This window comes from Pristis pectinata, chromosome 1 (assembly GCF_009764475.1).
Source record: "Pristis pectinata isolate sPriPec2 chromosome 1, sPriPec2.1.pri, whole genome shotgun sequence".
Classification (NCBI taxonomy): domain Eukaryota; kingdom Metazoa; phylum Chordata; class Chondrichthyes; order Rhinopristiformes; family Pristidae; genus Pristis; species Pristis pectinata.
This window is the reverse complement of record NC_067405.1, coordinates 94,904,303-94,926,628: the sequence shown is the minus strand read 5'-3', so window position 1 is coordinate 94,926,628 and position 22,326 is coordinate 94,904,303. Positions and strand designations below refer to the sequence as shown.

At 44.6% G+C, this 22,326-nt stretch overlaps 1 protein-coding gene across 5 annotated transcripts in view; it reads left to right on the top strand.

Annotated features, from left to right (window-relative positions):
- Positions 1-22,326, top strand: part of smoc1 (SPARC related modular calcium binding 1) — a 230,342-nt gene that overhangs the window by 11,641 nt on the left and 196,375 nt on the right. For all 5 annotated transcript variants that reach the window (XM_052016872.1, XM_052016879.1, XM_052016864.1 and 2 more), the window contains exon 2: positions 19,532-19,703. In XM_052016872.1, the coding sequence (XP_051872832.1) occupies positions 19,532-19,703 (172 nt within the window). The remainder of the gene's footprint in view (positions 1-19,531; positions 19,704-22,326) is intronic.

The following is a 22,326-nucleotide window of genomic DNA, read 5'->3' as shown; positions in this document are numbered from 1 at the left end:
AAATGGTCTTTCCATTGTGGTGGAGGTTACCCATGAAAGAAATTGGAGTTAACAATAGAGACTAAATTACAAAGTGCGGTGCCTTTAGTGCTTTTTTTTAAAAAAAGCCAAAATTTTGGCAAATATTTTGGCAAATATTTTCAATGAGACGAAATGTCCAGCCTGGGAGATCCGGTGGATTAATCCAAAGCAAAATCAGTGATGGGCTTTGCGGAGGTTCTGAAAGGTGGGAACAAAGGTGCTGAGGCAAGGAGGTCTGGGGAGGAAGTCTGGTTGAGTTTACTGTCATATGTGCAAGTATACACAGCTGCAATGAAAGACTTGCTCACAGTAGCACCACAGCCACATAGCATCAGGTAAGTAGCATGTGGTGGTGGGGGTGGAGGGTGTGGGTTCTGATGCCCAAAGGCTCTGCTACCACGTGGGGAAATAAGCACGTGCACACAGAGCTGGAATTGGAGTAACAGTCTTGGGGAAAGGATTTAGAACTGGAGGGGATGGCAGGGAGAACGGGATCAGATAGTGGAGCACCTTGCGATCGAGGACTGAGATTCTGAACGTGTCGGAGGTTAGGAAGTGGCAGCAAGAGTAATGGATCTGCAGGATTTGGTACAGGGCAGGAGGAGAGTGTGGGTTTTGGACAAGCTGCAGGTTACGGAGCAGGATGTTCCAAAGAGGGTGCTAGGACCTTAACACATGGGCTGAAGACTGCAAAGTTAGTGCTGCATTGTATGGTTTGGAAATGCACTCTGTTCTGCCTTGATCTTTGAATGCATGTTGGTGTGGCTGCAACTGTATTACTGCGCCTGATACTAAGCTGGTGTTTTATCGGCTGATTGATGATTGATTCACTTAATTGCATCTAACTTGGATTGTCCAATTGCCCTAAATAAGTGTATTGCAGGGGAATGGTGTTTGGTGGGTAGCTCACTTGCTTCCGAACAGTGGCTTCAGAGACTGGTGTGCACAGTCTCAGCCGGGATTCCAGTGCAGCGCTGAGGGAGTGCTGCATTATTGGAGGCGCTGTCTTTTGGACGAGACGCTAGGCTGCATCTCCGGCAAAAAAATAAAGCTGATGCCATTCAGAGAGGGGCGGGGAAGTTTTCTAGTGGCTTTGGACTTCATAAAATGCTGGTTCGACCACGACTGAGGATTGTATTCCGTTCTGGGTGCCACACTTCAGAAAAGACGCAAAAATCTTTGAAGGGGATGCAGAAGAAATTTATTAAAATTATTCCAGGGAGAAGGGACTTTAGTCATATGGATAGACTGGACAGTATGGTTTGCTCTCCTTGGAACTAAGGAGATTGCAAGGGGACCTTATAGAGGTGTTTAAAATTATGAAGTCTATAGACAGACGAAAGGAAGGGAAACTATGCCCGACGGCAGAGGGGTCAAGTACTAGCAGACGGAGAATGAATGTGCTTTGCAAACGCATTAAAAACCTTCCTTTCATATAGCAAGTAGTTAGGGTCTGAAATGCACTGGGGTACCATTAGGGCCAAATTTAATTGGAGTGCTTGAAAGGGAATTGGATAAGCACCAAAAGGAAAGAATTTGCAGAGCCATGGGGAGAGGGCAGAGGAGTGAGACCAGCTGGACTGCTTTTATATCGAGCAGGTATCGACTCAACAGGACCAATGGCCTCCTTCCATGCTGTAACCATTCTGGATTGGGCAATGTTTATTCCTCACAAAGACAGCAGCATGGGTGATATTTCAATGTCATTATTGGAAGTCTGCTGTGTACAAATTGGTTGCTACATTTCCCTTCATTTCAAAAGTATGCAATTGGCTGTGAAGCACCTGGGGTTGACCTAAGAGTATGAGAGGTATTGCATTCAAGACTGGTTTCTTGCCCTTCTTGCCAACTCTGTATCTTGTTTGGAGATTAAGAAATAGATGGCTTAGTTCCGTAAATCTGGTTCATCAATAGATTGATGAGTTATTTTCCCCTAAAAAATACTTTATTCACACTAAATACAGTACAGGCTGTACCCAGGTTATGAACACCCGACTTATGGACACCCCCTACATACAAACGAGCTCCCATAAAATTGTTAAATTCAAAAGTCTGATGTACCTACACACATTTGTTCCTATGAGCGTTGGAACTACTTCCCTCTCTCCACTTTTAGTAATTGCTTTATCAATTTTATCTTATCAGTTTTGATGCCATTCATTACAATTCTGTGGAGATATGGTTACTGTATCCCTTTTACCATTCTGTTTTGTGTATTTTCCGACTTGGGGACAAAATCAATGTAAGGATGTCTGTAAAAATGGAACCCGTACATTACCTGATGACAGCCTGCAAATTCAATCAGGACATGTCATTATCTATACTAATTGTACCTAGCAATTCAACATGTGTATCCATGCTGTATTGCTCTATGATTCTATGTTCCCTTACAGTACATCAGTGCCACTAATCTTTCAACCTTAAACATTCAACAGTTAAGTGTTTGAGGAAGCTGTCACACAGGGTCCAGCCCTTCAATGTCCGGTGGCAGCAGAACCCTAGCCTGTGGTCCCGAGAGTGAATCACTGCTGTGTGATTCTGTGAGGGTACTTTTACAATATTTTTATTAAATCCATGAAAAAAAATACAGAATATATGCATCAAAAAAGAGAGTAAAAATACTACTGAATACATGGTGTTAAATCATACTTACGATCACAATACTCTCAATTAATAATCACATATAATAGTTAATAAAGGAAAAAAAATTGAAATATTTTATTATAAAAAAAATCTACTCACACTACCAAAAACTGAAGCAGTTTGATGGAAAAAACAAGGAAAAACCCTTAAAAAGTGTAACAGTGTCAGCTAATATCTGCGTTTTAGACACCAAATCAGAGATTTTGAAAATAATTCAAGAAAGGTCCCCACAAGGTTTGAAAGTCTAAGTTAGATTCAAAAACTGAACAGTGAATCTTCTCTAGATTCAGGTATTACATAACATCCCCTAACCATTGAGCATGAGTAGGCGGAGTAACTTCCTTCCATTTAAGCAATACAGCTCTCCTGGCTATAAGAGAAATAAAAGCCAGAATGTGTAAATCAGAAGCCTTCAAAGTTATGTCTTTTTCTCCAACGATCCCAAATAGTGCAGTCAAAGGATTAACTTTAAAATTTATTTTGAAAAGTACAGAAAAAGTATGAAAGACCTCTGTCCAATATTTTTTAAGACTCTGACATGTCCAGAACATGTGAATTAAAGAAGCCACTCTGTTATTACATTTGTCACAGTAAGGAGATATATCGGAATAAAAACGGGATAGTTTATCTTAAGACAAGTGAGCTCTATGGACCACTTTAAATTGAAGGGGAGAATGACGAGCACACAATGACGAAGTAGTAACTGACTTGAAAATTTCATTCCAAGTTTCCTCAGAAATTGACATTTGCAAATCTTGTTCCCAAGCGTTTTTAATTTTATCAACTGGCACATTACTCATTCCTAGTAATCTGCCATAACTATTAGATATTGAGCCATCCTGAAAGGGTTCCAAATTAAAAATTACATCTAATAAATTTTTATCAGGACTCAAAGGAAAAGAATGTAATTGAGATCAAAGAAAATCTCTAATTTGTAAATATCTAAAAAAAAGAGTTTTTGGTAAATTATACTTGGTAGATAATTGTTCAAAGGAAGAAAGGTTTCCTCCAACAAACAGATCCTGAAAACAAGTAATACCTAATTTGTCCCACTGTTTAAAAACTACATCAGTCATAGAAGGTTTAAAAAAATAATTAGAGAAAATGGGTCTGGACAGAGAAAAACTCAATAAACCAAAATATTTTCTAAATTGTAACCAAATCCTCAAAGCATGATTAACTACTAAATTATCTGTTAATTTATTTAATGATATAGGGAGTGAAGAACCAAGCAGAGAAATAATAGAAAATTTTTAAACAGAGTTAGCTTCTGAAGAAACCCAGACTGGACGAGCCTCTTGATTAATGTAATATAGCCAAAATGTAAGATTTCGTATATTGACTGCCCAGTAGTAAGATCTAAAGTTAGGTAAAGCTAAACCTCCATTCTTTTTAAGCTTCTGAAGATGAACTTTATTTAGTCTAGGATGTTTATTATTCCATATGTAAGAAGATATAATTGAATCAGGAGAGTCAAAGAAAGACTTAGGAATAAAAACAGGTAAAGCCTGAAATAGATATATGAATTTAGGTAAAATATTAATTTTAATAGCATTAATTCGGCCAATCAGTGATATAGAAAGAGGTGACAAGCTTGATAAAACCCTTTTCACATAGAGCAATAAGGTGAGAAAATTTTCTTTAAATAAATGTTTTGTAGCAGTTGCTACCGCGATGCGAAAATAAAGACGTGAACCTGTGAACTGTTGAACAAGACTGATTTATTTTCGCGCCTTCCGCGGGCCTTTTAAGGAGCGCGGTTCCTGCCGTCCCAACTCGGAAATGACGTACGCTCTACGTCATCAACTTTTCGCGTGCATGGGTTCTCCCCCTGTCGCTCGGGGAAGATGAAGGCCCAGCGCCATCTTGGGCCTCGCTGTTGCAACGATGTGTGCCCCGACTGCCGAGCCGGTTTGCTTGCTCAGACGGTGAGTCACTACACAACCACCCTCCCCCCCCCCCCCAGAACCAGCGATACGGTCCCCAAAGTTCACGGGCTGCGCTAGCCGTTGCTTGGGTGGTTGGCCTCTGCGTCGCGATGCCGGGACCTCGTCCGGTTGTTGTAGGTCCAAATGGGCCGGTTTGAGGCGGTCCGTTGTGAAGATTTCTTCCTTGCCCCCAATGTCCAAAATAAAGGTGGACCCATTATTTCTGACGACATGGAACGGCCCCTCGTATGCTTGTTGTAATGGTGCCCGTGGTGTGCCCCTGCAAACGAAAATGAACTTACAGTCTCAGAGTTCCTTGGGCACACATGATGGGGACTGACCATGTCGCGAAGTGGGAATCGGTGCCAGGCTGCCGAGCCTCTCGCGCAGCCTTCCCAGGACTGCCGCAGGTTGTTCCTCTGGCCCCCTAAGGGCGGGTATGAACTCCCCTGGGACGACCAAGGGCGCACCGTACACAAGTTCAGCTGACAAAGCATGGAGATCCTCCTTGGGGGCAGTGTGTATGCCGAGCAGTTCATCGACCCAATTAGGACCTGTGAGGCGGGCCATCAAGACTGATTTCAGCTGGTGGTGGAAACGCTCTACCAACCCATTTGACTGAGGGTGGTAGGCCGTGGTGGTGTGCAGCTGCGTTCTTAGCGTGTTTGCTAATGCAGACCATAGGCTGGAGGTAAATTGAGTGCCTCTGTCCGAAGTGATGTGGGCTGGAACACCAAAACGCGAGACCCAAGTTGTGAGCAGCGCCTGGGCGCAGGAATCGGTCGTGATGTTTGAGAAGGGGGTTGCCTCTGGCCACCTTGTGAAGCGGTCCACGATGGTAAGGAGGTACCGCGCCCCTCTTGAAACAGGCAGGGGACTGACGAGGTCAACGTGAATGTGGTCGAACCTTCTACGGGTAGGCTCGAACTGCTGCGGTGGGACCTTGGTGTGTCGTTGGATTTTTGATGTCTGGCAAGTCTTGGCCCAATCACTGACCTGCTTGCGCAGGCCATGCCAAATGAACCTGCTAGCGACTAGTCGGACAGTCGATCTGATGGATGGGTGCGCCAACCCGTGTACCGAGTCGAAAACGCGTTTCCGCCAGGCTGCAGGGACTATCGGGCGGGGCTGACCTGTTGCGATGTTGCACAGGAGGGTCCGTTGATCTGGGCCGACTACGAAATCTTGGAGGCTGCAGGCCTGAAACTGGGGTTCTGTAGCTGGGCAGCTTGTCGTCGGCTTGCCGTGCATCAGCCAGGGCTGCATAGTCTACACCCAGGGACAGGCTGTGGATGGTCTGTCTGGAGAGCGCGTCAGCAACGACATTGTTCTTTCCGGAGACATGTTGGATATCTGTTGTGAACTCGGAAATGTAGGACAAATGTCGCTGCTGGTGGGCCGACCAGGGATCTGAGACCTTAGAGAAGGCGAAAGACAATGGCTTGTGATCAGTGAAAGCGGTGAAAGGTCTGCCCTCCAAAAAGTACCGAAAATGTCTGACTGCCGGGTACAGCACTGGTAGTTCTCAATCAAAGGCGCTGTATTTAAGTTCGGGTGGTCTAAGGTGCCTGCTGAAGAACGCCAAGGGTTGCCAATGGCCTTCGATTGGTTGTCCTACTACCCCACCAACCGCAGTGCTGGATGTGTCCACCGTGAGGGCAATTGGGATGTCTGTCCTGGGGTGTACCAGCATCGCGGCATCTGCTAGGGCTTGTTTGGCCATAACGAAGGCAGCTGCGGCCTCGTCGTTCCAGGTGAACTCTTTGCCCTTGCCAGCAATCAGCGAGAACAAAGGGCGCAGGATACGGGCTGCTGCAGGGATGAAATGATGGTAAAAGTTGACCACGCCAACGAACTCCTGCAGGCCTTTGACCGTGTTGGGACAGGCAAAATGGCAGATAGCGTCTACCTTGGCGGGCAGAGGTGCTGCTCCCTTGCTGGTGATTCTGTGGCCGAGAAAATCGATAGAGTCGAGTCCGCATTGGCACTTGGTTGGGTTGATAGTGAGGCCGAAATCACTGAAGCGGGAGTACGGTTGGCGGAGGTGGGAAAGGTGTTTTTGGCAGTTATGGCTGGCGATCAGAATGTCATCTAAATAAATGAACACGAAGTCCAGGTCGCGGCCTACCGCGTCCATCAGCCGCTGGAAGGTCTGCGTGGTGTTCTTAAGGCCGAACAGCATCCGAAGGAATTCGAAGAGGACGAATAGAGTGATGAGCGCAGTCTTGGGGACGTTGTCAGGGTGGACTGGGATTTGGTGGTATCCCCCGATGAGGTCCACCTTGGAGAAGATGTGGGCCCCGTGTAGATTTGCTGCGAAGTCCTGGATATGAGGGACGGGGTAGCGGTCTGGGGTGGTGGCATCGTTTAGTCTGCGGTAGTTGCCACAGGGCCTCCACCCACCGGTGGCTTTGGGGACCATGTGCAGGGGGGAGGCCCAGGGGCTGTCTGACCTGCGAACAATCCCTAGCTCCTCCATGCGGCGGAACTCCTCCTTCGCCAGGCGGAGCTTGTCAGGAGGGAGTCGTCGTGCTCGAGCAGGAAGGGGTGGCCCTGTTGTGGTGATGTGGTGCCACACCCCGTGTTTGGGCATCGAATTCATGAACTGAGGTGCCAGGACCGATGGGAACTGGGCTAGGAGCTTGGTGAACTCATTGCCAGACAGGGAAACGGAGTCCAGGCGCGGGGCTGGTAGGCTGGTTTCTCCCAGAGAGTAAGTCTGGAAAGTTCTGGAGTGCACTAGCCATTTCCCTCGTAGGTCAACTAACAGGTTGTGGGCCTGGAGGAAATCGGCTCCCAGGAGTGGCTGGGCGACAGCGGCAAGGGTAAAGTTCCAGGTAAAATGGCTGTCGTCAAATTGTAATTGGATCGTACGGGTACCGAAAGTTCGAATCGTTGTGCTGTTTGCGGCTTTGAGTGCGGGACCCCGTTGCCTGCTACGAGTGTCGCAGCTGGTCGGGGGCAAAACACTGACCTCTGCTCCCGTATTAACGAGGAAGTGACGGCCGGACTGCTTGTCCCAAACGAATAGGAGGCTGTGTTGGTGGTCAGCCACCGTAGCCATCAGTGGTGGCTGGCCCTGGCGTTTCCCGAAAACTTGCAGGGTGGGCGGCATCGACGGGCCTCCGCGCCCCACCTCTGATGGTAGAAACACAGCTGGTCGTCAGTGTCGTCGTCTGTGTTGCTTGGCTGCTGGGACTTGTTTAGGTAGGCGTTGGGCATGCGGTCTGGCGATTTGGCCGACGGACGAACCGCTCTCGCGTTTGGCCTTCCACAGGATATCTGCCCGGGCGGCTACCTCACGGGGGTTGCTGAAGTCGGCGTCGGCTAGCAACAGGTGAATGTCGTCGGGCAGCAGCTCGAGGAAGGCCTGCTTGAACATTAGGCAGGGCTTGTGTTCTTCAGCCAAAGCCAGCATCTCGTTCATCAAGGCCGATGGAGATCTGTCCCCCAGGCTGTCAAGGTGAAGCAGGCGGGCGGCGCGCTCACGACGGGAGAGGCTGAAGGTCCGAAGGAGAAGGGCCTTGAAGGTTGGGTACTTATCTTCCTCCGGAGGAGATTGGATGAAATCTCCGACCTGGGTGGCTGTCTCCTGGTCTAGAGAGCTGACCACGTGCTAGTACCGTGTGGAGTCGGAGGTGATCTGCTGCAGTTGAAACTGGGCTTCAGCCTAGTCGAACCACACGTAGGGCTGAAGCATCCAAAAGGTGGGCAGCTTGAGTGCCACTATGTTGGCTGCTGTGTTGTCATTCATTGTGTGGGTCCAAAATCCGTTTGGACCGTTGGGGTCACCAATGTAGCGGTTGCTACTGCGATGCAAAAATAAAGATGTGAACCTGTGAGCTGTTGAACAAGACTGATTTATTTTTGCACCTTCCGCGGGCCTTTTCAGGAGCACGGTTCCCGCCCTCTGAAGTCGGAAATGATGTACACGCTACGTCATCAACTTCTCGTGCGCGCGGCTTCTCCCCCGTCGCTCGGGGAAGACGAAGGCCCAGCGCCATCTTGGGCCTTGCTGTTGCGACGACGTGTGCCCCGACCGCCAAGCCGGTTTGCTTGCACGGATGGTGAGTCGCTACAGTTTATAATTTTTAGTAATTGACACCCCCAGGTAGGTAAAATGACTTCTTACAGTTTTAGAAGGAATGTTAATATCAAATGGTACCAAGTTATTCAGAGGGAAAAGTTCACTCTTATGTAAGTTCAATTTGTTTCCTGAAAAATGACTAAAGCAAGAAAGTAAAGAAAGCATAGGCTTCGACATTAGATATAAAAAGTAATAAATCATCAGCATATAATGAAACTTTATGGCTGATGCCTCTTCTGGACATACCAATGATATCTCTAGTTGTGAGGGTACCTTTGATTTTTGTGTAGTAGTATACGAGAAGTGATAGTGAATTGGCAGCTCTTTTGGAAATAAAAATTGTGTGAGAAGTAAAAGTGCTGCTGATCTGCTTTCATCCATTGTACACTGTTGTGCAAAGTTAAGGTTTATCTATTATCTTATAGCTTACATATGATGGGGAAGTATTTGCATGTTTATAGAGCTCTTGCAGGTACAAACTGAAAGGCCACAGTGTGTATTAGCCTGAGCAGAAGTGTGACATCATTTTGCTGTGCGGTGCAGGCAAAGGGTTTTTGTGCTACTTGTGTATTACAGCTGCTGCTCCTGTGTTGTCACACGCTTTGTTATTTACTTTGTATCCAGGGCTATTTACTTCGCAAGACCATATATTCAGTTCAGTCATCTTTGTTTGTCTGAAGGGATTAGAGGACATACAATACACTGGGAAAATGAGCCAAGTCTTTTTGTTGCTTCACTCTTAAATACAGTGTAACAGTAACACTTGGACCATTTTGAGAAACGGGTTTTGCGCCACAATCTTGCTTTCTTTGGGAAATGTTTCCTTGCTCAGTTGGTGCATTCTGATGGAATGGCTCTGCATAGCTCAGTCCAGTTGCCTTTCCCCATCTTCCCCCCCCCAATCCTGGTACAAAGTAACCTGCTGAGGCATTCCTTTCCTGGCACCATCCGGCAGGAAGACATTTGGGGTCAGCCTTGGGACACAGGGAAGGCTTGTGCATGCTCTCGAGAGTCCTGGCATCACATTTGGCAGTGAGTCCACATGAGCAGGAGAGGTCAGTGCCACAAGCACGCAAAGCCCACACACAGCTGAGACTGTGGCAACTCCAGGCCAACACTGGAAGAAAACTTTCTCAGTGAGTTGGGCTTTCTCAGCCCCTATTTGATTCCTCTGTTATATGAGTGGGAAAGTATCATGGCATTAATATACGTCAGATTGGGGGTGGCAACTGATTGCATTGGCGACTGATTAAGGTGGAAATCTTATTGGACAAACTTAAGGTTATTTTTCTTTCAAAAAATATATTTTATTCATATACACAGTAAATACTATCAGGACATGATTTTATCTACATTCACTGTACAGTATAACTCCAATAATCTGTTAGCCAACTCTTCAGAATTCTCTGAGTTTCGGCATCTTGCTCACCAGGTGATGTTTGCCATGTTCCCTTCCCACTCACCAGGGCCCCAGTTTCCACGCTCCCATCCCACTAACTGGAGCCCCAGTTCCCTTTAAACCTGCCTTGTTCACTGGAAAATGATGCTGGAGAGGTAGTAAAGAGGAACAAAGAAATGGCGGATGAACTGAATAAGTACTTTGCATCAGTCTTCACTGTGGAAAACACCAGCAACATGCCAGAAATTCAAGAGAGTCAGGGGGCAGAAGTGAGTGTAGTCACTATTACTTAGGTGAAGGTGCTTGGGAAGCTGAAAGGTCTGAAGGTGGATAAGTCACCTTAACCAGATGGACTACACCCCAGGGTTCTGAAAGAGGTAGCTGAAGAGATTGTGGAGGCATTAGTGATGACCTTTGAAGAATCACTAGATTCAGGAATGGTTCCGGAGGACTGGAAGATGACAAATGTCACTCCACTCTTTAAGAAGGGAAGGAGGCAAAAGACAGGAAATTATAGGCCAATTAGCCTGACTTTTGTGGTTGGTAAGTCCATTATATAGGATGAGGTTTTGGGGTATTTGGAAGCACATGATAAAATAGGCCGAAGTTAGCATGGTTTCCTTAAAGGGATACCTTGGCTGACAAATCTGTCGGAATTCTTTGAGAAAGTAACAGGTAGGATTGACAAAGGAGAGTCAGTGGATGTTGTTTACGTGGATCTTCAGAAGGCCTTTGACAAGGTGCCGCACTAGAGGCTGCTAAACAAGATAGGAACCTATGGTATCACAGGAAAGGTACTAGCATGGAGAGAAGATTGGCTGACTGGCAGAAGGCAAAGAGTGGGAATAAAGGGGGCCTTTTCTGGTTGGCTGCTGGGTGACTAGTGGTGTTCCGCAGGGGTCGGTGTTGGGTCTGCTACTTTTCATGTTATATGTTAATGATCTGGATGATGGAATTGATGGCTTTGTGGCCAAGTTTGCAGATGATACAAAGATAGGTGGAGGGGCAGGTGGTGTTGAGGAAGCAGGGAGTCTGCAGGATTTGGACAGGTTGGGAGAATGGGCAAAGAAGTGGCAGATGGAATACAGCATAGGGAAGTGTATGATCATGCACTTTGGTAGAAGGAATAAAGGTGGAGACTATTTTCTGAATGGGGAGCAAATTCAGAAATCGGAAGTGCAAAGGGACTTAGGAGTCCTAGTGCAGAATTCCCTAAAGGTTAACTTGCAGCAGTTTTGGGCCCCATATCTAAGGAATGATGTGCTGGCTTTGGAGAGGGTTCGGAGGAGGTTTGCAAGAATGATGCTGAGAATGGAAGGGTTAATACATGAAGAGTGTTTGATGGCTCTGGGCCTGTACTTGCTGGAGTTTAGAAGGATGCGGGTGATATCATTGAATCCTACCAAATATTAAAAGGCCTGGATAGAGTGGACGTGGAGAGGATGTTTCCAGTAGTGGGAGAGTCTAGGACCAGAGGGCACAGCCTCAGAATAAAAGGGCGTTCCGTTAGAACAGAGATGAGGAGGAATTTCTTTAGTCAGAGGGTGGTGAATCTGCGGAATTCATTGCCACAGACGGCTTTGGAGGCCAAGTCAATGGGTATATTTAAAGTAATAGGTTGATAGGTTCTTGATTAATAAGGACATCAAAGGTTACTGGGAGAAGGCAGGAGAATGGGGTTGAGAGGGAAAAATAAATCAGCCATGATCGAATGGTAGAGCAGACTCGATGGGCTGAAGACCTAATTCTGCTCCTATGTCTTATGGTCTTAAAATTTATTATTAATAATATCTAACATCTTAGAAAGAAAGTGAATTAAAACTGTTTTGGGATCTTAATGGAAGTAACTTCCAATAGTTTAGAAAATATCCCATCAGGTACCCGGGCATGCCGGATTATCAGAGTTTTACTGTACCATTAATTCAATACATTCTCTTGCAATGTGTCAGAACTGCCTATAGCAACTGTATGAGGGGTTGTAACCTAGGATCCAGCCCCATAGTGTCTAGTGGTGGCAGGACCCTCGACTCTGCTTGTTCCCCAACAAAGCCTTTACAGTGGCTACACTAAGCTTCAATACATATATTTCTGCACCCTGGTACTTAAAAAAAAGCTGAGCTTGAAGGTTTTCTTCTTGATCTAATAGGTGTCAGGATCCATCCCACAGGACAGCTGAATTAATGGCAGCACTTTAAGATGAGTGTGACAGTGACTGGGTCCAGTCCCCCTTATCTTGTGATGTCAGCTGAGCCGATGCACAGGACTAGGCTCGCTGTGGCGGTTTTAATTTAACCTGGCTGCTGGCGAACCAGGATTGGGTGCTATGCTGAGTCTGCACCATGTCCGGTTGCTATAGGCGGAGAATTATGTTGGAAAGGTATGACACTGGGACCATGAGCAATGGGATATGGGATACCAGTGTAATATTTTCCCAGCAAGCTCAGCTTAATGTTACTCTAGTATTTTTGAGGCAATTCTACCTCATAATAGCATGAAGAGAAATATTTTATGTTAATGGCTTTGGGGAAAAACGATTCAAAGTATTCTTATAACTTTTGTGAAAATTCTTCCTCTCTCAACCAAAGTAGCACTTTTAACTGGATAGTCGTAAAGTTCCTTCAGAATTTACTGTTGGAATGAAAGTCAAACACGCTGCTTTTATGCTTCTCTGCATTAAAAGGGAAGACATCCCAGAGGTTTTGTTGGTTGTATCCCATGGAAGAATTAAAACAAACCTTGCACAGCATGGGAACCAAGTATAAGAAATACATCACCTTCAGTTGTATCATTTCATATCGGTCCTTAAGCTGGGACCTCTGGCCAAAACCTTGAATCACAATTAATTGTAGACTTACTATGCTTTTTAGAAAAAAGACTTCTGCATTTTGTCCTTCCTCAAACCTCTTGCTGAGTATGTAATGTGTGGGAACCTTGCTTAACTGACTGTTCTTCATGTGCTGGCTCAGGCACTGGGCTGTTTAGTTGTTGGGGGAATGGACTGGCTCTTTCCTCACCACCGTCTACACAAGCCCACTTGCTAACAAGGAAAGGTAGAGAGAGGTCAGGAACTGAAACATCATATCTTTAATTGAGGTCTATTCTTATGTTTGTATGAATCGCATTAGCTCACAGTCCCAATCAGGGTTTGAACCTGTGACTTTTTGGTTTGAATGGGTTAACATCCCATTTCTCAGTGCAAATACTTTCTGCGACCTTAAAGAGAAAGTTTATTCACTTGACAGGATTTATCAGGCAGTGTGCCTTCCTACCTGAAGAATGATGCGCACATTTGAAGGTGACTCATTTTATTGCTAATATTGTTTATGACAAATTCTCATGCTGATGTTCTCAAAGAAAAACCGAGAACCCTTCATCTGTAGAGTTATGACCTTGTCTCCCTCAATACTTAAGAGAGCTGTAGCAAGTCCACATTTTTACTGCAGAACCAGAGAATATCAACCTAGGACAGAGTGAGACAGGTTTCTTGAGTTCAATGAGTCTCTCAGACTGCAGCTGACATGCAGACCAGAAAGGCCTTGGTTTAATTTCATTAAATAAATCTGGATTAAAGCTAGTGCTAGGTCACCATGAAACTAATGATCTTTGAGGAAGGAAATCTGCTGTCCTTATCCAGTCTGGCCAATGTGTGATGCCAGATCTCCCCTCCCACTCTGTCCCAATGTGGTTCAGTCTTAATTACCTTCTCAATTCTGAGGCAGTTCGGGTTGAACAGTACGTTGCCGATGAGTCCCTATCTAGTGAAGGCTCCCCTGCGGCAAACTGGACAAGTTCCCTGGCATTTGTTTGCAATCTATTATCCTCTCCTCTGTCACTGTATGAGGCACACACATGAAAATTGGGTGAGGACACAGTTGAGGGTGACTGTGACCCCAGTGAAATGGCACGCAGACATCCACTTGTACAATTGGTCCTTTTTTCTCGCAATGACACCCATTTGGAAGACAAGAATATGTGGAACAGAAAGCTATCAAAGTCTTCCGAGGAGCAAGGAAAAGTGAAGACTGATTAGGCAGCAGAAGAGAACAATACTTACGGTGGTATCATTTGCACACAATCCATCACCATGAAAGAAATGTCACTCTTCAATCAAGAATCATACAGTCGCACATAATTTCTAATATAATTTAATAAATGATTAATTACATCACATTTTAAAAATAAACAATAATGGCCCCAATTAGTGTGAGTTCAGATAAATATTTAGTTTGCCTGGTATATGTGAATGCTGAAATAGATCAAATTCAATTGATATAAAATTCATTGAAGACATTTTAAAGCCTCTTTAGAAGAGGTGTATAAGATAGTGTGGAGATGTATAATAGAATTAGTAAAGAGCAGCAAGCTTCTTTCATGGAAATAATTCAGTCAGTTAGTTCAAGCATAAACTCATGTGCCATGAAAAAAATGATATAGCGGATGATCTACCCATGAAAACTTGATCAGTGCCATAGCCAATCTAACACAGTAATGTTTAATGGAAGAGCACAAGATTTTTCATGGCACATTTTATTATCTATGTAGCTATTACAAAGTACTGAGCCCAGTGACACATTGTGGGTAAGCACCATATTACATCTGTATTGAACTGCTGTGATACTTTGTCTGTACCTGTTAGAGTTGACCAGTTCCTGTGTAACATATGCCTCTAGAATGACATTTAAAAGTTGAGAACCTTTTGTCTCTGTACATAATGTGCACCTCACACATGGAAATATTCTTAGAGACATTGAAACAAATAAGATCCTGCGGGACTTGACAGGGTGGAATGTGGAGAGGATGTTTCCTTTGGTGGGAAAACCTAGAACCAGGCACCACTGTTTGAAAATAAGGCGTTGCCCATATAAGACAGAGATGAGGTGAAATATTTTTCTCTCAGAAGGTCATGAATCTTTGGAAGTCTCTGCCTCCAAGGACGGTGGAAGCAGAATCTTTCAATGTTTTTAAAGCAGAGACAGATTCTTGATAAGCAAGGAGGTGAAAGGTTAATGAGGATAAATGGGGATGCAGAGTTGACCTTGCAATCAGATCAGCCATGTCCTTATTGAATGGGTGAGCAGGCATGAGGGGCTGAATGGCCTTCTGCTCCTAGTACTTGCTTTGGTATGTTTACATTACTCCTGAAGTGAATCAACTCTAACCGACCTTTCCAGTGCAAGTTGGAATCTGGGTTTTGTTTGGTGAACTGGTGGCCACTGTAGTTTAAGTTGGCATAGGTTTCCATTGGAAACCTGGTTTAGTGAGAGAGAGAGAAAAACTTTTCATTGTTTATTTTGCTGCAGTGATAGGTGGCCAGGTCTTGCTGTCTTGGTACCTGACGGGTGGACCTACCGTTGGCAGTGTCCCCAAACATGTATTTACCAGGTCCGGGATGCAGAGGACCTTTCTTGCAAGCCACACAGTTCTGCACTCTAGCAGTATGATCTGGACCAGGGGAGGTTTTGCACCTGGGGACTGAAGAAGCCCTGGATCCAAGACATGCCTGACAGCTGGCAAAGCTCCGCCTCCAGCTATGCTGCCTGTTAAAAATGATTTTTAACACTTTTTAAGTATCTCTGACCTCTAAATTAAATTAATGATTAAATGTTAACTTTTAAAATTAATCTAAAAATGCAAATAATTAAAAACATTAAACAAGATTGGGGAAAAAAGTATTTTTTCTCTTACATTGCGTCTGCAGCCGTTGAAATTGATAGGTTTTGGATCCTGTGTGGAGTTCACTGATGGAGCAAACAGATAGCATTTTGAAGCTATCAGTAAGTTTGGGATTTCAACGTCTAATAACAAATGCAGAAGTCCCTGACTTGTTTGCAGTTAAACAGATAGGTATAGACAGTTCAGTTGGGAACATCTAGCATCTACCAACAAACCCTGGGCCAAAATGCATCTGCTGATGGCTTTTACCAAACACCTTCATGTATCTGCAAACAATTGAAAAATAGTTTTGTTTTCCCCAGGAAGCCTTTGTTTGCCCCTTCTAAAACTTGAAGAGCCAAAAGAATAAAATTTCAGTAGATAGGAGAAAGAAGAGATAGTTAGGAAAGACTTTATATGAAGAATACTCATCATGGCCCAGGGCACAAAGGAACATGCTGAGTGATCGTGCGCCAAGATTCAGGATACCATGGGGATCTCTGGGGAAAATGACAAATGCAGAGTGGGATTTCTCCCTACAGGTGGGCTACAAAATTGCAGCAGTGGGGTTTTGATCCATCCAGTGTCAACAGAATTCTGGTTTAAAGTGGTCTCCTTATCCTATTGGCTGGAGAGAGAGAGAGCGAGAGATAGAGATAGAAAACCTCCAACAAAAATAAGCTGAAAATGGTAGAAATGCTCAGCAGGTCACTCAGCAAGAAGCAGAGTTTCTGACACTCACATTTCAGGTGCTAATTCCGTTCCTCTTTCCGCAAATGCCTGCATGACTTGTTGAGTGTTTCCAACATTTTCTGTTTTTATTTCAGATTTCCAGCATCTGCAAATTTTTTGATTTTCATTTAATGTTTCGGGCTGATGACCTTTCTTCAGAGCTGGTTGTGACACACTATAGGATGGACGTGATGGCACTGGAGAGGGTGCAGAGGAGATTCACCAGGATGTTGCCGATGGAGCATTTCAGTGATGAGGAGAGACCGGATAGGCTGGGTTTGTTTCCTTTGGAGCAAAGGAGGTTGAGGGGTGACCTTATAGAAGTGTACAAAATTATGAGGGGCATAGATAGGTAGATAGGAAAGGTATCAAAAAGTAGAGGACATAGAGATAAGATAAGATATCTTTATTAGTCACATGTACACCGAAACACACAGTGAAATGCACCTTTTGCATAGAGTGTTCTGGGGGCAGCCTGCAAGTGTCGCCACACTTCTGGTGCCAACATAGCATGCCCACAACTTCCTAACCTGTACATCTTTGGAATGTGGGAGGAAACCGGAGCACTCGGAGGAAACCTACGCAGACACGGGGAGAACATACAAACTCCTTACAGACAGTGGCCGGAATTGAACCTGGGTCGCTGGTGCTGTGATAGCGTTACGCTAACCGCTACACTACCGTGCCTGCTCTAGAAATGCTTCAAGGAAATGCCCTAGCTTTAAGGAAATGGTTAAGAAGTTTAAAGGGGATCTGAGGAAGAATTTTTTCACCCAAAGGGTGGTTGGAATCTGTCTGAGTGGATGGTGGAGGCAGGTACTTAACAAGTATCTAGACGAGTACTTCAATATCCAAGGCATAGAGGGGTACAGATCAAGTGACGTAAATTGGCTAGTATAAGTAGGCACCATGGATATCGTTGGCCGAAGGGGCTGTTGCTGTCCTCTGTGACTCTCTGACAATAAAACTGATGTGAAGTCATTGGGGTAAAATGCTAGCTCTGTTTCTCTCGCCAAAGAAGAGCCCCTGAGCATTTCCCGTGATTTCTATTTCAGATTTCCAGCATCAGCAGTCTTTTGCTTTTGGAGAAGTGCTCATGATTTTTTTCTGCTTTTGCTTAGATATCACTCTTGAGTGTTGTCAGGATGTTTGACCACAAATGCGAATACAGCTGACTGTGATTCTCATAGTCATAGAGTTACACAGCATGGAAACAGGCCCTTCCATCCCAATTCTGCCCTCGCTTTGTCTTTTTCCATCAGGGGATACTGATGTGATGGGGACTGTAAACCAGCAGGGTAGATAAAGGGGAATCAACAGATGGAAGACATCTGAATTTTCAGGGAACTTTTTAAAAGGGGCTACATGAGAGCTGGTTGCATAAATTAAGGCCGCATTGCAATAAAAGAAAGAGAAGCAGGAGTAGTCATTTGGACCCTTGTGCTTGCTGAATAAGATCATGGCTGAAGTTTTGCCTCAGCACCACTTTCTTGCACTAACCCCACATCTCTTAGTTTTCTGAATATTTAAATGTTTATTTACCTCTTCATGGGGTTGGAGACAATGATATTACTGTGTTAAAAGGCTGGTTCAAGAAAACTGAATGGAAATACACAGTGATTTTCAGGTTGGTAGGCTATAACTAGTTGGGGTTACAAGGTTCTGATGAAGTGTTGCAGACCTGAAATATTGACTGTTTCTCTTTCCACAGACGCTGCGTGACTTGCTGAGTTTTTCCAGCATTTTCTGCTTTTGTTGCTAGTGGGGTTTCACAAGGATGGACCTCAGTCATTTAGTCTATACTCATGATTAAGACGAAGTGACAACGTAGGATGTATCCATATTTGGTGACAATAGAAAGCTGACTGGGAATGTGAGCTGTAAGGAGGATGCAGCGAATCTATAATGAGACATGGGTCAGTTCAGGAACTGGGCAGATGGAGTACAATCTGACGAAATGTGAGATTATTCATTTTAACGGGTAGAATAGAAATGAGAATGCCTTTCAATAGCGAGAAGCAGGTAAATGATGGCAGTCCCCCAGATCTGGGTGTTGTTGTATATGAGGTACACAGTTAACATTCAGGAGCACTGAGCAATTTGGAAGGCAAGTGGTTCATTACCTTTTATTGCAAGGCTATTAGAGTATGAGAGTTTTGCTGCTATGGAGGAGCCTTATGCCTTAACTCCTATCATTTCTTTTATTTCAGTCTTCTTGTGAAATTAGGGAAGCAGGGAGCAAATTCATTGCACTTTATAGAAAGGTTGCTGTACATAAAAATCCAACAGCCATTTGCAGAGCGATCGATGGGAGGTGGTGGTGGATCCCATTAGCATTCTTCGCCATGGATTCATTTAAAAACATATTATTATTTAATGAGATTAATATATTCCTAAGAAACGTTCATTGTGCTGTTCCTCAGCTGCCTCTCCTTTATGCTGCTTTGGCTTCCTGGACTATTCCTAAAGTGCAAGGGAAGGATGGTGGGACTTGCGGGTGGGGGGCAGGGTCTCAGGATTATAATATTAAAATACCAATCAAATAGAACTTGGGTCTGACACTGCTGGTTCTTGGTGTCGGCACACTGACTAAAAATCACAGCTCTCCTCGTGCAGCGGGATGGCAGCTGTATCAACATTCCTATCTATGTTAAGCTGATTTTGTTTTGACCTATCTGTCAAATAATTGTCATCCAAGTTATTAAAAAATTTGACATGTCTGCATTGCAAGTCTTAGCTACAGCGTACAACACCGTGCTTTGCTCCAAAGTAAACAGTGCACCACCGTCCCTGCTTCCCAGTAAAGGTGCTTGGAGAGTCTTGAATTACAGGCCAGTGTTGATTGACAGAAACTCCTACAGGCATCTTTTGCTGGAAATTATCGTGCCATCTGTGAAAAGACATTCTGATCTTATTTTAAGATGCTCTTGGCCTTCATAGCTACTGTATTATAACACTGTTGTTGGGGGACTTTTAGCTTGTCAAGAGATAAATAAGTGTGCTCATTTTATGTAGGGTTTATGTCACAATTTGGTTCTTTGATATAATACAGAATTCTTTTGTTATCAGTTTTTAATAGGAGATCGTGATCAAGACCTGGAGTGCAATGTACATTGTTCTGGCTCCCAGTTGAAGCCTCTCTGCGTGTCCGATGGCAGGACATACGAATCAAGGTGTGACTACCTGAGGGCCAAGTGCCGGGATCCAACACTAGAGATCACACACCGAGGCAGATGTAAAGGTACGTCACCTCCTCTTCCCCTACCTAATTGGTCAGGGGCAACTAGGGATGGTCAGTAATTACCAGCAATGCTCAAATACTGAAAGTGAATGGAAAAAAAATTCAATAGCTGTTTGTTGTAAAGTAATACCGAAGATTAGACCATCTCATGGAAAGGTTCCACTGGCAACTTCTCTGGAACAGGGAGATCATTTGGGTCTGTGTTGACTTTGGGACATTTGGGTGACATTGAATTTGCTGCCTTTTTTACACGCAACATTATAGCCTCATGTAGTACCTGGAACGAATGTTTAATAAGTTACTCATTCACTCTGTTTAACTGTTTCCCCATAGCCCTGATGTTTTTCCACAGTATATACCTATTTCCCTATTGGAAGGTACAACTGGATTTGCTCTCATTGCTCTTAGTTGACTCCAGATTGGAACACATGTTTATTTTAATAAGAACATTCTCCCAATCCCTGGTTCTTTATTCCCCATTTATCTAACAACTGTTGTCCTCTAGGTACTACCTCTGCTGCAGCTAGAAATAGTTTCTCCCCATCTGCTCCAACAAAAGTTTTGAATACCTTTTTTTAAAAAATCTCCAACTAACCTTCCCAAACAATCACAGCTTCTTTAGTCTCTCCACATAACCAAAGCCCTTCTTCCCTGGTGTTATTCTTGCAAGTTAAGTCAGTGCTAAGACTGATTGTTGCCATTATTCACGTTACCCTCAGTTTCATTTGGATATTCATTCACAAATATGGCTATGCTTCTCACTTATTGAATGATGGATGTAATCAGTAACTTGAAGGTTATAAGCTTGCCTGCCCAGTCTATTCAGTCCCTGCAACCCAGCTCTTGTCTTTCAGATCTGGGACATGGATCTACTCATCTGCTACATGGCCATTGGCTTAAGTACCACTAATATCCCTATCAACTTAAGTAAACAAAAGTTGCCAGTACAAGCACGACTGAAACTTCTCTTGCCTGGTCCATGTGGAGGGTCTTGACCCGAAATGTCAACCATTTCTTTGCCTCCACAGATGCTACTTGACCTGCTGAGTTCTTCCAGTGGTTTATTGTTTGCTCCAGATATCCAGCATTTGCAGTCTCTTGTGCCCCCTCTCTGCTCAAATAACTGTGGACATGATTGTACATTTCTGCACCATGCAAGGAATCAAACTAGACAACATGGATGATGATAAGAAGCAATAGCGTTCCTCAGCCAACCCCATCCACCTCACTCCCCCTTGTATAGATCGATTGCTACGGTTAATAATCTTTTGGGGGGTGTCCAGATTATTTTAAACTAGAATTGGATGCTTGGAAATTAGCACACTTGTATTTGAGGACCCTATCCCCACAAAGCCTACAGGGTCACACATTCTCAGTTTGATCTTGCTGAAGAGCAATATCTCCACAGGCTCCAGTTTACCAAGGCAAATGTCACAGAGAGGCAGTGTTTTGCATCAGCACTCCTGCCATGCAGTCCTCACCCCACTGCACACAAGGTCAAGGTCACCGTCACTCTCAACTTCTAAGCCTCAGGATCATTCCAGGAGACCGCAGCCAATCCATGCCACATCACAGTTTGTTGCTCGCTGTAGCATTATGGAGGACATTGGTGCTCTGTACATGAGGAGCAGTGACTTCCTCCACTTTTCCTTCAGTGATGAGGATGTGGCTTCGTGAGCACCTGGATGCACTGGCACAGCTTGCATTCCCAATGTTCGGGCAATGGTGGTCTTCACCTGCTAGGTGTGTTGGCCTCCCTCCAGAACCAGGAACACCTCATGAATTGCAATGGCACCTAGTCATTGACCACAAAATGGATATTCTCACATTTAGTGGCAGATACCTACCAGAGTAGATTGATTGAGAATATCTGCTTCATTCTGTGGGAGCCTACTTTGCTAGCACTGGAATCTTGGGTGATTAAGGACTAACCTCTCCTTTCACTAGAAGGACTTCACGCCATTGCCTTCTCAACTTAAGCTTCCACTGTCTACAGTGGTCTGGGAGTACACTGCCGTACATTTCCAAGCAGATCTGCACACCCTGCCGTGGTCTCCTGAATTCTGCATGATATCACATGAGAAAGTCCAACCCTAGTCTGAAGGACCACAGTAAGAGGAGGAGTGAGCCATTGGAAGGCAAGGAGTCATACAGCATGGAAACAGGCCCTTTGGACCAACTGGTCCATGCCGACCAAGATTCTCATCTAACCTAGTCCCATTTGCAGTGTTTAACCCATATCCCTCCAAACTTTTCCTATCCATGTACCTATCCAAATGACTATTAAGTATTGTTATTGTACCCGCCTCAACCACTTCCTCAGGTATTGAGTTCCATATATATACCCCTCTGTGTGAAAAAGTTTCACCTCAACTTTTTATTAAATCTCTCTCCTCTCACCCCAAACCGATGTTCTCTAGTTCTTGATTCCCCAACCCCAGGAAAAAGACTGTGTGCATTCACCCTATCTATGCCCCTCATGATTTTATACACCTTTTTAAGAACACCCCTTAATCTACCACATCCCAAGGAATAAAGCCCTAGCCTGCCCAACCTCTCCCTATAACTCAGCCCCTCGAGTCCCTGGCAACATCCTCAGAACTCTTTTCTGCACTCTTTCCAG